The 15,009-nt window shown below is 35.2% G+C and overlaps 1 protein-coding gene across 1 annotated transcript; it reads right to left on the bottom strand.

Moving 5' to 3' along the window:
* Window positions 1-3,716: 3,716 nt before the first annotated feature.
* Window positions 3,717-6,477, bottom strand: LOC140883448 (uncharacterized). The gene is made up of 2 exons (XM_073289914.1): window positions 5,055-6,477; window positions 3,717-4,309 (listed from the first exon to the last, which is right to left on the bottom strand). The coding sequence occupies exons 1-2, from the start codon at window positions 6,178-6,180 to the stop codon at window positions 3,897-3,899; spliced, it is 1,539 nt and encodes a 512-aa protein (XP_073146015.1). The 5' UTR covers window positions 6,181-6,477; the 3' UTR covers window positions 3,717-3,896.
* Between the last annotated feature and the right edge of the window lie 8,532 nt (window positions 6,478-15,009).

The following is a 15,009-nucleotide window of genomic DNA, read 5'->3' as shown; positions in this document are numbered from 1 at the left end:
TCTAGTTACTTAAAATTTTTTGAAATTTTTTGAAAATACTATATAATTTTTGCTATAATCATTTATTTATATGTTGCAAAACTTTTTATTAATACACTATTTGAATTGTCCTCATGATAATTTATTTTTATATTAGAGTGTATCTTTCGTAAAAAAAATATTAAAATTATTGGTTTATAAGCTAAAAAATAATAAATTGACATGACTAGTGTTTTTCTTTGAAATAATGTAACTATTTTTTAAATAACCAAACTAATGTCCTAATAATGAACAAAATAATATAAGTATAGAATTATTAAACACAATCATAATATTGAATACTTGTCTAGTTACTTCAAATATTTTGAAAATTTTTGAAACATAAATAAATAATTATAGAGAAAATACTATATAATTTTTATTATAATTTTGAATCATTTATTCAATATTTGATTGAATATTAATAAAATAATATTATAAAAATTTATATTAGAATATTGCAAATACATTGATGAAATGAAAAAAAATCATATAACAACATATAAAATTTATGTATGATAATTTTTTAGACAATTTGACACAATCAATAGTAAAAAATGGAAGTTACAGAATTAAATAACTTTTAAAGATGGAATTTAAATGTGAGAAATTATTACATTCAATCAATTATTACACTCAATCAATTGTCTTGTGTATTTTCTCATATTTGTACATATCTTTTTTGTAATTTTACTTATATAACCCTCATTAACATCTTATTCATATGAAACAAAAGGGTAAACATATATATACAAAATACAAAAACTTTGCCCCTACATTTATACTTTTATTGTAGTGACCCTTACCGAGATCACCTACTAAACAGAACTTAGGCATGCAATTAACTTAATAAAACAATAATCAGAATTAAACTGCGGAAACCATAAACAATATACAATCCCAAGGAAAGGAATCTGTAAATATCCAAATAGTTATACAACCAAATCGAACAGCTGTATCAACCCAATACCAAAAAGAATAACCCCAGGCGAAGCTCCAGCTGGCCATCCACTGCCTAGCCTCTCTTGGATCCACCCGCCTCATCCAATCGCAAACCTGCCCCATGGAATAGGGTGTCCAGAAATACAGAGTACGAGACGTGAGTATAAAACGCTCAGCACGAGAGTATAAGTATACATGATTGCAAGTGAACCGCCTACTGACTAGAGGTCAAGAATCAGATAACAAAGACAGACCGGACCCTGGTATGTAGCACGATGTGCCGTCGCTTCAGGAGGTGGCTCACATACCAAAATACTAGTGGATACGCCAGACCCAAATCGATGGAAGTCCATCCACTAACAGGATAGGGTAAAACCCTACTAACGGACATATCAAAAGAGATAGCACAATATGAAAATATATGCAGCATATAATCATGGCATATAAATCATGCAGTCACATAATACATGCATACTCAGTCAGGATAACTCGAACAGTACTTTCGTATCTCAAATACCAGGCAAGTGCTACCAGCTCTAAGTCCACGTCTAATACCACACTACACAGCGAAATGATACTAATATCATTAAAGTCCTCTAAAAGCCTTAACTAAGCTATTGCATACTTCTAAATATTTTTAGAAAGCAAAAGCTATACATTCGTCCGTCGTTAGCCATTTGCTGTCGATTGCCTCAAAACTAGGCCACAACTCCGCTACGACGCCTGGATCGCTATGCCACTTCCGGATTCCCAACGGGACGCCTAGAATGCCCTAGATCTAAGTTGGAAGACCAAGGAATCGAGAGAAGAGAGGTGAATGGTGCGACTGAAAATGAATCTCGGCCCTCCTATTTATAGACGGAGTTCGGGCCGTCCGAACCATGCTTCGGAGCTTCCGAACACGATCGGACCGTCCGATCTTGACTTCGGGTCGTCCGAACCCGATAATGCATCATTGATTACGTCAGCAAAATGACGTCATCCATGACGTCTGTCGGCAGAACTTTCGGGGCGTCCGAACCCTCTTCGGACTGTCCGAACTCTGACTTCGGACCGTCCGAACTCGACAACGGAGCCTCCGAACTGGCAACCCTCTCAACCACTTCCGAGCATTCTGAATCCATTTCCGAACCTTGTTAACCCATCTGGAACTTCCTTAATCATGTTTCATTTAATCTAACATGATCGTACTATTAATTACTCATTAATCGTTAATTTTGGATACGGGTTACTACATTTATAGTAGGTAAAAATATATTTTTTTGTAATTTTACTTATATAACCCTCATTAACATCTTATTCATTTGAAACAAAAGGATAAACATGTACATACACAATGCAAAAATTTTGTCCTTACATTCATACTTTTATAATATGTAAAGATTTCACAAAATTCTAAAATTTTGTGAATGAGAAGCTGAGAAGTGCTTCTTAGGTAGTATTTAAAAGAGCTTCTAGGAAGCATTTCTCAGTTTTTCTTTCACAAAATTTTAAAATTTTGTGAATTTTTGTGAAGGAAAAGTTGAAAAGTGCTTCTTAGAAGTTCTTCAAACATTACCTTAGAAGCTCTGTCAAACACTACCTAAGACGTAGATTAGCATGTGTTATAGTAATATCTCTTGTCAAGGGATACATGGAGATGTAAAAAAAAAAAAAAACAATACAAAATTTATTAATTAAAATAAATTTATATAGATAATTTTTATATGATTTTTTTTTTTAAAAAAAACAAAATAATGACGTACTGACAAAGTAGATAACGAATGTTAAATCAAAAAGGTAAATTTGGATTTTGGCATTGAATAAAGAACATTATTTATATGTACGCACACACAAATATGAACTATGATTGTACCCATATACATCAGTAAAAGTTTTGGAATGGAATGGAATGGAATTTTTTTTAAAAAAAAACAATGTTTTTTAATATTAATATTATAGAAAACAAGAAGGAATGAGATATTTATTGATTTTTCTATTCCAACGGTGATTGCTAATATTCGGTGTGTACTGAGTAAACTCCGGGATTAACGCAATAACCTGCAAATTACGTTAGCCAGGTAAACCACACTAAGCAAACTCTGTGTGATAGGCTAGTACAAGAAGGTGTTGGTAGGGGGAATCGAACTTCTGACATCTGGCCAAGAGTTCATATGCTCTATCAACTTGGACACCCTCTTAGAAGCCAAAATCCGTTAAATTATACGTAAATCCTTTGGGTTAGCCCGTTCCACCATCTAAAATGGGTGGGTTAAATTTATGTTTTCTAAACCCGTATAAAAGGTGGGCCGGCCCGCCCCGTCCCGCCTAATGGTAGGTTGCGACGGGTTGTGTGTTGCCCGTTTCGCTAACTCGTTTTGACACCTCTGTTTTTAAGTAATTATTTCTAATTAATTTATAAAACTTGAAATAAATTTACGATTATATCATAACTTAATTATTTCTCGATAAAACAAAATTGTATCTGGAAACTGAGAATTTTAAGAAGTCGTTATCAGGAGCCAATAGTCTGCAATGTCGAGGCTCAAATGATTCTCGTCAAGTGAAGTCTAGTGAACGTGTTCGTCACAAATGTGTAGTTTCAGGTTGTACAAATACAAGCCGTCGCGTTACCGTAACTTTTGACCAAGATGTTCAAAGAATCGTCTTGTTTTTTTGGCATCTCCCTTTGATGATTGTTACTTTGTTAGTTCTTTTTTCAATTGGGTTGTACAGATAGGACCATTTTAAACTATCTTCAACGAAGTGCCAAAAACTTTATCTGTTTATTTATTTATTTGAAAGATTTCTCATGGATGCAGGAGCATCGACTAACTACAAAGCACCCCTCCCGGGAAACAAAAACAAACACACGGCCCTTTTGGAGATCGACGCGACTCGAGGATCTACTCTAAAACTTCTAAACCTTTAAGAGGATGATATGCAGCATGCCGGTCTTACAACAGGGGAGAAGAGTTTGGATTTATAACTATATGCCTGAGTGGATTATCGACGTTGGTTCCGCCCGCGTGCAACACAAACTCCGCCGGAGAGTGAAATGTACCATGGCATATGCACATGATCCTCACTTCCTCACCCCTACCGTGTCTGTACAGTATTCCGTCGACCCTTCTACCATTGGGGCCATCTCCCCTTGTGTAAACACTAGGCATATCTTCTACTGCACTTGTCCTCGTCTCTCTACCTCCGGTTCGGGATGTATCAACCGGCGGCTTAGCTGAACTTTGTATCACGGATCCGGTTGCTACGACCGGATTCTCTCTCGCTTCTGTCTTGGAAGAACCAACGTCGAGTTTGCTTCTTTCTCGCAAGGATAGGGTGCTAGCCGGGCTAAGCTCACCGCTTGATCCTGTAACAGAAAATCATGAGTTGAACACCATCTACTTATAAACCATAGGGTCCTCCCTTATGCAGTATATAAAGGGATGCAGCGAGCGAATGTCCGGAACAACGCGCACTTAGGTGCTGTTTTAAACTGAGAAACAAAGTAAACAGGTACCAGTGCCACACTGCGCACCAAAATAACTTGTGAAAGAACAAAGTTCCTTTCAATGCCTTAACTTCTACTCAGTTGCTTTCTTCTTTTTATTTGTTTTGAGGCCATACGACTCTGTCACATTAGCCCCCTAGCATCCAGTTGTCAATCTTTCTTCTCTGTAACATGAACTCTTCTACCGTTTCTGCACATATATATAAGGTAGCATTCACTGTTTTATCTAATGCTCGGTTATCCGCAATTTCATGGCGTTTTAACTAATGTGACCCCATGATGCATTTCCTTGAAAATTCCTAAAATTTGCTGTTCCTCATGAACTGAAGAACAAGTGAAAACATCAGAGCTAAAGACTGAAAGATTCCAAGCATAGATCACCTGCCTTAAATACAGAGTAAAGTATTCATATGGAAAAACAGAGAAAGAATCTGATAATTATATGTTAACACAAGCACAATGAAATCACAAACGAGGATTCACTGCTCAAGACATGTTAAATGGGATATCTAACATCATTTCAGCTAATATCAAGAAAGTAGATGGCCTATGCACGCGATTAGATCAAACGGAACCGGTAAAATAAGTAAATTTACGATAAAACCTTGCAGAGCTTTACTCTCCAAATCCGACAAAGTCGAAGAACTCCCCCCAGTCGACTCCACTGACGATCCTTGGGACACCATCTGCCCAAATCCTTGCATCCCTCCACTACCCCAAGCTGAAACTCCCTTTCCTTTAGCCATTGCTAAATCAACCCCTCCTCCAAGATTACTTGAGGCCTCAAAAACCGCCCCCCCAACCGATAAATGGGGCTTCTTTGTCTCTGGAAGAGGCTTCTCCCTCTCCAAATCCCCCATCAAACTCGGAGAACTCTTCTCCGTTGAATCCATTGATGATCCTTGAGACACCATCTGCCCAAATCCCTGCATCCCACCACTACCCCAAGCGGAAACTCCCTTTCCTTTAGCCGTTGCCACATCAGTCCTTCCTCCAAGATTACTTGAGGCCTCAAAAACCGGCCCCCCAACCGATAACTCGGGCATCTTCGTCCCCATCAAACTCGAAGAACTCTTCCCTGTCGACTCCATTGATGATCCTTGGGACCAAACTTGACCAGAACCTTGCATCCCACCACTACCCAAAGCGGAAATTCCCTTTCCTTTGGCCATTGCCACGTCAATCCCTCTTCCAAGATTACTGGAGGCCTCAAGAACTGGCCCTCCGACAGGTATAAGATGCTTCTCCCTCTCCAAGTCCCCCATCCAATCCACCTCCATTTCTTTATCGCCCATAACAGCCCTTTTCTTGTCTGATCTCCTCTTCTTGACCTCCATTCTTCTCAAGCTCTGCAACTCTTTCCTCTTCCTCTTTTCATCCTCAGTCTCCACAGGCATTGAAGAGGTCCTCGCCAGGCTGCTCTTTGCCGCCACTTCCGATGGCGACGTATCACTAACATCTCTCCACATAGGTAAAAAGCTTGCTGTAGAAGAAGATCTCACCAAGTCCTTGGGCTCCACTCCAAATCCCCCACCTAATGATAGCCCAAGATTCAGTTCTATCTCCTCCTCTTCCTTCTCCGGCTCCACCTCTCTCACAATCTCATGCTCACTCGTGCTGCCCAGAAAACTCTGCAACAAATCTCTCGAAAACATTTCCGATGATTTATCCAAAGATTTCTCCTCAGTTTCCGGTGAACTAATCTTCTTGTCATCACCCCCATTTCCCATAAGCCGACCAAAAAGAACTGATTCAGGGAACAATATAACAGTCTCCAGTTCAAACACGCGATTCTTTCATGCAAGTTCAAGAATCCCATGATCAGATTCACCAAAGCCCGGATGAAAATTTTCGATCTTTAACTGCATATTAACTCCCAGAACCCACCAAGATTAGATTTTTATGCGAGGTGATCAAAGAATATTTGCAAGAGACGACGTTCATAGAATTACAGAGCGGCCAAAAACCGAGATTTTCTCGAAGGACTGTGCAAGAAGACGCGAGCTTTATAGAAACAAATACAAGGAGCAATGGAGGTGGTGAGTGAAAACGAAGAAGAAGCTTGGGGTGCGGAATGACGAAAATACCCCCGGCGGAGGAGGAGGATGGGGCCAGCTGAGGGTCAGGGAAAATCTCTGGGAAAGGACAAGTGGCGGAATTGGATTGTGAGAATCGTACGGACGTGGGGCCCCTTAAAATATACTTTTATTTTTTAATCCGTTAAAATATGGGACTCAGCAAAGCTTCCATAGATTTCTTTTTTTTCTTGCTCTTTTTTTTTCCTTCACAATGGGAGTGTGGCAATAGACGATTTTTTCTTTTAAAATATTTGTTTTTAAAGATATTTTTGTTTTTTTGTTATTTATGATTATTTTGCCAAATTTAAAGATAGCACCATAATTGCATCTGTAAGTCAGAATCTTAGTTTAGTGTATTTGTAATGTCGAGTGGATCAGACATGTCTGGTAGTCACGAAATAGTTTAGAACAGCCGAACAAGTTATGAAAAAACGAATGAGATCGGATCTTCCGATCTAGGTTTGGAGGCTTGTGTCGCGTCGATTTTGCTTTGACTCGTAGCAGTTCGGATCTTCCGAAATCCCTTATTTTCGATAGAAATCAAACATTTTTTAAAATCATTCAATTTATATTTGAGTATTTATATCTGTATAATCAAGGGTCAAACACTAGTAAGGGGCTACTGGGATTGTAGCAAAGTTGTGCTCAAGTTATGGGCTATCAACATAAGCAAGCTAAGGGCGGACGCAAAAATAGACTTAAATCCCAAGTATTGAAATAGTGAAGTCTTTTAGATGAGATATAGTGATATCATATTCACTTAATTTGTAAGCTTTGAATTTAGACCCATGTTCTCCTAGACCGAAAGTTAAAAGTACGTAAGTATTGTCTGAGATATTCAGGCTTGACTACGCATTTATATGTGTAGCATATATTACTTGGAATATTTTATGTGCATATATGTGATATGTCATGTCACAAATTTTATGTTACATGCATATCATGTTGCGTCTGTATCCCTTGTGATCATTGTTTTCAAAATCGGACCAGATCGATCGATTTGACTGAGAACCGGTGGTCCGATCTGGAACAATCTCAAAAACTATTTTAACGATCGAACAGGTCAGTATCGGTCATAACCGATCAAGAACCGATTGAATCGGTTTTCCGGAATTTTTTTTGAAAAATTAGATTTTTAATTTTTAAAACCTTAAATTCTATATTTTATTATATATATACATCATTATTTGGAATTTTTACTTCGTTAACAATATTATTTTAGTAACACTATAATTTTTTTAATTAATTAATTAATTTTTAAAAAATATTTACCTATAATTTATATATTGAATATATTTATATAGTTATTTAGTTTTCAAATTATGGTAAATATATTTTTTGTCTATTTATATACATCTTTTAAGTTTTTAAAATTAAAAATATATTATTCAATATATTTATATAAACGATTTTTTGGACCGATGTTTCGGTAAAAACGATCCTATTGATCGAACTGTTTTCTTAAAGTAGACCAGTTCGATTATCGATCTGGTTGTTAAAACATTGCTTATGATTACCCAGTTGGTGAGTGTGACACCCGGAGCCAAAAAGTCCTAGAGCGGTACATGGTCCATATTTTGGGTGTTTAATACCTGAAAGATGGAAACCCCACGAAAAAGAATGGGTGATGGGTGACATGTATGAACCGATCCAACACTGAAATGAGAGGTACAAAAAAATTTGATATGCACAAGTCATATCAAGAAGGTGCATCTTCTTTTCAAGAGCACATCACATAAGAACTCCAAAGTTAAGTGTTCTTGACTTGGGAAAATTTTAGGATGGGTGACCGCTGGAAAGTTTCCCAAGGTGTGTGTGAGTGAGGATATAAGCACGCTGAAAAGACTCGTTTTGATACATTGAGACGTTACAAATGGTCTAAGAGCTTGGTCTCTCCTAGTACGGTGTGGTTCGGGGATGAACCAGGCGGAAGCTGGTGGACATGTGACACCCGGAGTCAAAAAGTCCTAGGACTGTACATGGTCCGCAATATGGGTGGTTAATACCTAAAAGATGGAAAATCCACCAAAAAGAATGGGCGATGGGTGACATGAATGAACCGATCTCACACCGAAATGAGAGGTACAAAAATATTTGATATGTACAACTCATATCAAGAAGGTGCTTCTTCTTTTCGGGAGCACATCACATAAGAACTCCAAAGTTAAGCGTGCTTGAATTGATAAAATTTTAGGTTGTTTGACCCCCTTGGGAAGTTTTTCAGGGTGCATATGACTGTATGAGTGAGGACATAAGCATGCTGAAAAGACTCGTCTTGATACAGTGGAACATTACAGTGATGGTCGCTCAACCCTCTTTCACTTGGATGGTTGGACATTGGGAGGCCGAGACATTGGTCATCCACGATATCGATTTGGTATAGAGTCACCTCCTGATGTTACGGCCCAGTGTGCTACACACAATGGCGCCTCAGACTGAGCGAGCACATTGATCTTGTTAATCCCCGATTTCCTGCACATGTATATATATGCATCACATATAATTGTTTCCTCATAATTTCATGCAAGACGATTTATCGCTTACATCATCAAGTTTTTTTTAACATCTCATTCCACGAGGCGGGTCCTAAATTGGACGGACCAAGAGAGAGTGAACGCTGACTTTGCAAGATTTGGTTTCTAGTTTATTTTTGTATCTGGTTGAGATACTTCGTTTCACTTGGGATGTATAACATTTGGTTTATAGTTTTATTTTGTTTTCTGTGGGGTTGTATTTGATTAACTATTTAAGTTTTTCCTCGAATTTATTATGTTTTACTTAAATTTAATTACATGTCTTAAGTTATGTTCGGGTCCCTGCATATTCAACAATATATTCTAATTATTAAATAAAAAATGAAATCAATTAGTTGGCATCCAAAAATAATGTGTCCCGAGGTTCGAAAACAAGCTATACATGGTCAGAAGCACCAATTAATCGAGAGGAAAACAACGAGAGAACGAAGAAGAACAACACGTGCATACCCGCGCGCAATCAAAGAAAAATTTGACATTAAACGTAAACTCTACATCTTAAAAATAAGCATGAATTCATTCTCGGTCACAAAGAGAATACAAAAAATGAACATAGAAAGAAAAAGTCAAAGCTCAAATTTAGTGAAATTCCAGATTTTGTGAAGAATATGAAGGATGAAAATAATCGAGTTATAGTTGCTCACACCGGGCTCATTAGGTACGTCGTCTATGTTTGTATATAGAGCATATGTCATATCATAAACTTATAAGATCTAGTGTTTATCGCTTTACCAAAAAGTACTATAACGTATGGTAACAATACAACTTTAATATTTTAAATCGTAAATAGCTCAAGCATCACGATTCAACTACGTTATTCATTGTGGATTTAAAATTTGTATCGCACTATTTTCATTTGAAAATTTCATGTATACGTACCATACATATAATTATGAATTTATCGTTTTGTATGATCGGTAATTTAATGTTTTATAAATGTCCTTATTTTAATAACCTAACTTCAACTCAAAATATCTATGACTTATTGTAACGCCCCACTGTATCAAGACGGGTCTTTTCAGCGTGCTTATGTCCTCACTCACACGCACCCTAGAAAACTTCCCAGGAGGTCACCCATCCTATAATTGCCCCAAGTCAAGCACGCTTAACTTTGGAGTTCTTATGTGATGAGCTTCCGAAAAGAAGATGCACCTTCTTTATATGAATAGTACATATGAAATCTTTTAAGCCCTCCTCAACCATGTAGTCCCATACCTACACAGTCTCAGAATCCCTCTCATTCCGGCATGGGATCGGTTCATTCATGTCTCCCTCCGCCTAGAAGCCTATCAGGAGCCGCTCATTGTCCGTGCAACCTCTTGGCACCGGCGATCACTCCCTGCCTCCTCAGCCCCGGGCGTCACATGCCCACCAGCTTCCGCTTGGTTCGTCCCCGAACCATACCGTACTAAGAGAGGTCGGCTCTGATACCATTTGTAACGCCCCACTGTATCAAGACGGGTCTTTTCAGCGTGCTTATGTCCTCACTCACACGCACCCTAGAAAACTTCCCAGGAGGTCACCCATCCTATAATTGCCCCAAGTCAAGCACGCTTAACTTTGGAGTTCTTATGTGATGAGCTTCCGAAAAGAAGATGCACCTTCTTTATATGAATAGTACATATGAAATCTTTTAAGCCCTCCTCAACCATGTAGTCCCATACCTACACAGTCTCAGAATCCCTCTCATTCCGGCATGGGATCGGTTCATTCATGTCTCCCTCCGCCTAGAAGCCTATCAGGATCCGCTCATTGTCCGTGCAACCTCTTGGCACCGGCGATCACTCCCTGCCTCCTCAGCCCCGGGCGTCACACTTATATTTCATATGATACAAACAAAAGTCTCAAATTTTAGATAAAATATCGCATTCGAGCCTGATCAATTATAACAAAAATCATCATTAGTTTTTTTTAAATAGTTCAGCTCAAAACATTATCATTATTGTGATATGAATATCATGGCTCGTGCTATGCTAGCTACACCGGGTGATCTTCACCCGGTGCAGCATTTGCCCTTGATTGGGCACTCGAGCCCACAATAAAATGGGTCCGGATGCCCAATCAAGGGTAGATGATGCATCGGGTGAAGATCACCCGTGCATCATAGCATCTCCCAAATATCATATATAATACCCTCCACATGCGTTGTGAAAGAACTGGGAGTTCAACTCTGGTAACAGCGCACTTCCTCCCCTAAGTTTTTTTTTTATTTTTTGTTTATTTTATTTTTTGTTTATTTTTATTTTTTATTAAGGGTTCCCTCGAAACGTAAATAATTTTATGAGCTGATTGTGTCGAGTCTTGTTGACCAGAACTTAGGCCAAATTATGCAATGCCTTAAATAGGTTATCATTATTCAACCAAGATAATTTATTTATAATAAATAATAGCTAAATATCATTAATCTCTTTGGTTTATTTAGCATTGAAAACATATTTATTTATTCATATGTTCAGGTCAACGATATTTTTATCATAAAATATTAACATATATAAAGATCGAGTATCTTAGGAGATTTGGAAATTATGATGCAAAACCCTTTTTGATTAATTGTGAGACTGGCACCGCCTTTTTGGTGTGTTTTTAAGCAATATGACCAAAGAAAAAGTGGTTTTGTCAAGTGTATAGGAGTTTTCTATAATAAATGATAAATGATATACGGTATTTTATTTATTGTCTAACAAGACACTATGCAATAATAAGATCTTGTTTCGAACGAGTCACAAAATGGACGTTAATTTATGGGCAACTTGTAGATAACTTCATAAATCAAACATAAGTTTCAATTTACCCCCTATATTTGTCTTTTCGAAAATGTCATTGTCTTTATTTTAATCATTATTATTTCTTAAATTATCAAATGTGGAATCGGATTCAAAATCTGATTCACTTGATTCATCAAGATAATAAATATTTTCATCGTCGGATGAAAATTCAATTGTTTCTACTGGATAGAATCCAATAGTATATATTTCTTCAAGAAGTTTAACTTTATTTTTCTTTTCGTTTTGTTTTGGACATTCATTTGCATAATGACCTTCTTCATTGCACAACCAACATGTGCAGTTTTTTCCTTTACCTTTTGGGCAAGGTGGTTTTTTGTTATCAAATTTTTTATAAAATTTTCTTTTATAAGGTTTTCTGAAGAAATTCCTTTTAAATTTCTTTTTCTTATAGTGAATAAATTTTCTATTAAAAGATTTATAAGGTTTATTAAATTTATTCTGTTTCTGTCGTTTTAAATGTTTGTGTGACATGTTTGTTTTGCAATCGTATTCCTTTACTGTGAATTCCATTTTGTCACAACAAAGTTTATTGTTTTGTTTGTAAGATCTGAATATTCTTTTATTTAATGTTATTTCATGACATTTCTTTGTTATAACATCTTTAATGAATTTAATAGTTTCTCCTAGTGTTTTGGCATAAGCGCTAGTTAAGAATTCATCTTTACTATTTATTGGTATATTAGGTATTTTATTAAAAATACTTAATTTATAATGTTCTTTTTTTATCAGCATCTATTAACTGATAATAGTTTGTTTCATAATCAATTATAAATTCTTCTAGATAACATAAATTACATAGTTTAATATTATCTAGAATAAAAATTGCTCTATTTTGTTCTATGTTCTTAGCTACCAGATTAGCATCATTATTAGAAACTCCTAAAAATTCTTGGTACAAGGCATCAACAAATAGTTCGAAATATCGATGTCATGTCATTCCTTGTGGTAGATTAGTAATTACTAGGTTTTCAGCCCAAGTTCTTACTGCTCCTACCAATGTCATTTTTATCATCCCATGAGTTAAAACTTGAATACTCTCACTTTTGTCTAATAATGGTGTTAATTGAATTTGTACTGATAGTTCATTTGCCCAATGATCTATCTTTGATTTTCTTTCTTTGGCTGTTGAACAACCTAAATCTAAGATATTCTGTTTCACAAATCCTGATGTTTTTGATTCTCTGAGAATATCTCTAACATCTTTATAAGATCCAGAGTATTGGTTTCTGTTATATTTAAATTTTTCATCATCTCTTCCACCACTACCTTCTACATTCGTTCGTAGATTTAATCGTGGTCTAGAATCATCTTCAGATTCTGATTCTGAAATATCCATATCTCTGTATTGTTCTGATTCCTGATGTGAATGATATAATTCTTCTGTATTTACTCCTATTTGTTCAAAATCAGATGAGTCTGTTTCACTAAATATCTCCATATTTATATTTACCATAACTAAGGGGATTTATATACCATGATTCAATTTTGAATGGTGGTTCTTCTTTCATTTTCATTTTTCCTTTATCTATTGAAAGAACTTCTTTAAGATAGTTTAATATTTCATTACTATGTCTTTCCTGTTCAATTATTAATCTAGTCGTTGCTAAATCAATATATTCTTTTAAATTCTTCTATAATTCTTGTATTGATAGATTGATCTTATTGATATTATTTTCTAAATCTCCTAGATCTTTTTTTAATTTATTAAGGACGTCATTGCGATGAGGTTGATTCATTAACAATAGCTTGTTTAATTTTAAGAATATTTTGATTCATGGTTCCAATCTTTTCAAGAATATCTTCATCATTTCTAGCAAATGATAATGATTTTCTTGGTACAGACTATTTTGTAATTTGGAGGTCATCTGAACTCCATCTTTTATAGAGATTTATTTCTTCAATAAATGCTTTTCGAGGGTGTTCAATTCTTGTAATATTTTCAAACATTCTTTCAACATAAATAGTTGTTTTTGTTGAAATTATTCCTGTTTGAGAATTATTACTTATTGCTAAACCGACAACATAATTTATATTGATCGGATGGTTTCCTGTTAACATAAGATTATTTCTATAAAAGTAATAATCTAATGTTAAAACGTCATTTATGTTTTTATCAAAAATAGATATATTGTATTGTGGATAAATACAAAATTTCATCTTTTTGTAACATAAGTTTCCTTCAATTTTTCCAATGATAGAATCCTCAAAATTACGTATCCTTTTGTCACGAACTGTGATTTCAATTGGTGTATATATTCCTTCTCGGTAGTGAGCTAATACTATTATTTCGATTCCTCCAATGTGAACATATTTCAGTTCAAATCGTTCTTTTCCGCTGGATTTTGCCATGATGGTATCAATATCTTGAGTTGTTAATAACTTCAGAGTATTAGACCTTGATTCGTTATTTATTTTACAAGATCGTTCTTTTGTACGAATCGAATAATAAATTAAATTTTTTTCTAGGATTAATAAAATTTGAAATCTTGCTTAATATTCCTGGTTGGTCTATTAGATTTGTTTTTGAATTAGAAAATCCTGTTTTCTGTATCTCAGCAAACTTATTTTGATTAAATATAGTATTCAAATTATACTCTTGGTTCTCTTTAGATTCATCAATCTGACTATTTTGATTTGGAATTGTTACTTCTGTCATTTTAACAGATGATAGAACTTATTAATTTTCTTAAGGCTATTAAAAGTTATTTTGTTGAATCTATCTGTTCCAATAAATTCTGAAAATCTTCGAAACTATCAATTGAAGATTGACAATTTTTAAGATGTTTCAAATTATTTTCACAATTTTCTACATCAAAATTTATATTTTGAGAATATAAATTAAAGATATTCATTTTTGTATTTTCATACATTTTCTATTTAGTAAAAATTGTTACTTTTATTATTTTGTTTTTGTTGATCGGATTTCGATAACAAAGTTTGTTCTTATTCATAACATATTGTTATGTCTTTAATTTCATCGTTTTCAGAAATTTGAATAATCATTTTCCAGTTGCTTGAAAAATGTTCTTTTTTATGATTTTTGAAATAAAAGGTTTGGAGATCTTTTATTTTATTCCATAATTGATTTATTTGACGTAAATCTTTTAGTAAGATTATTTTATCAAATAAATTTTTAATCTCAAAATCTAAAGTTAATCCAT

This window comes from Henckelia pumila, chromosome 2 (assembly GCF_033568475.1).
Source record: "Henckelia pumila isolate YLH828 chromosome 2, ASM3356847v2, whole genome shotgun sequence".
In the NCBI taxonomy this organism is placed as follows: Eukaryota; Viridiplantae; Streptophyta; class Magnoliopsida; order Lamiales; family Gesneriaceae; genus Henckelia; species Henckelia pumila.
Note: the sequence above shows the minus strand (reverse complement) of the source record. Positions and strands in the feature narration are given on the sequence as shown.

What these genes read in the sequence shown, in the direction of transcription:
- LOC140883448 (XM_073289914.1), bottom strand. Translation starts at nt 6,180, where the DNA reads ATGGGAAATGGGGGTGATGACAAGAAGATTAGTTCACCGGAAACTGAG. An exon ending in GGAGAGTAAAGCTCTGCAAG is followed by an intron (nt 4,310 to 5,054) that starts GTTTTATCGTAA and finishes TTTCTGTTACAG; the next exon opens with GATCAAGCGGTGAGCTTAGC.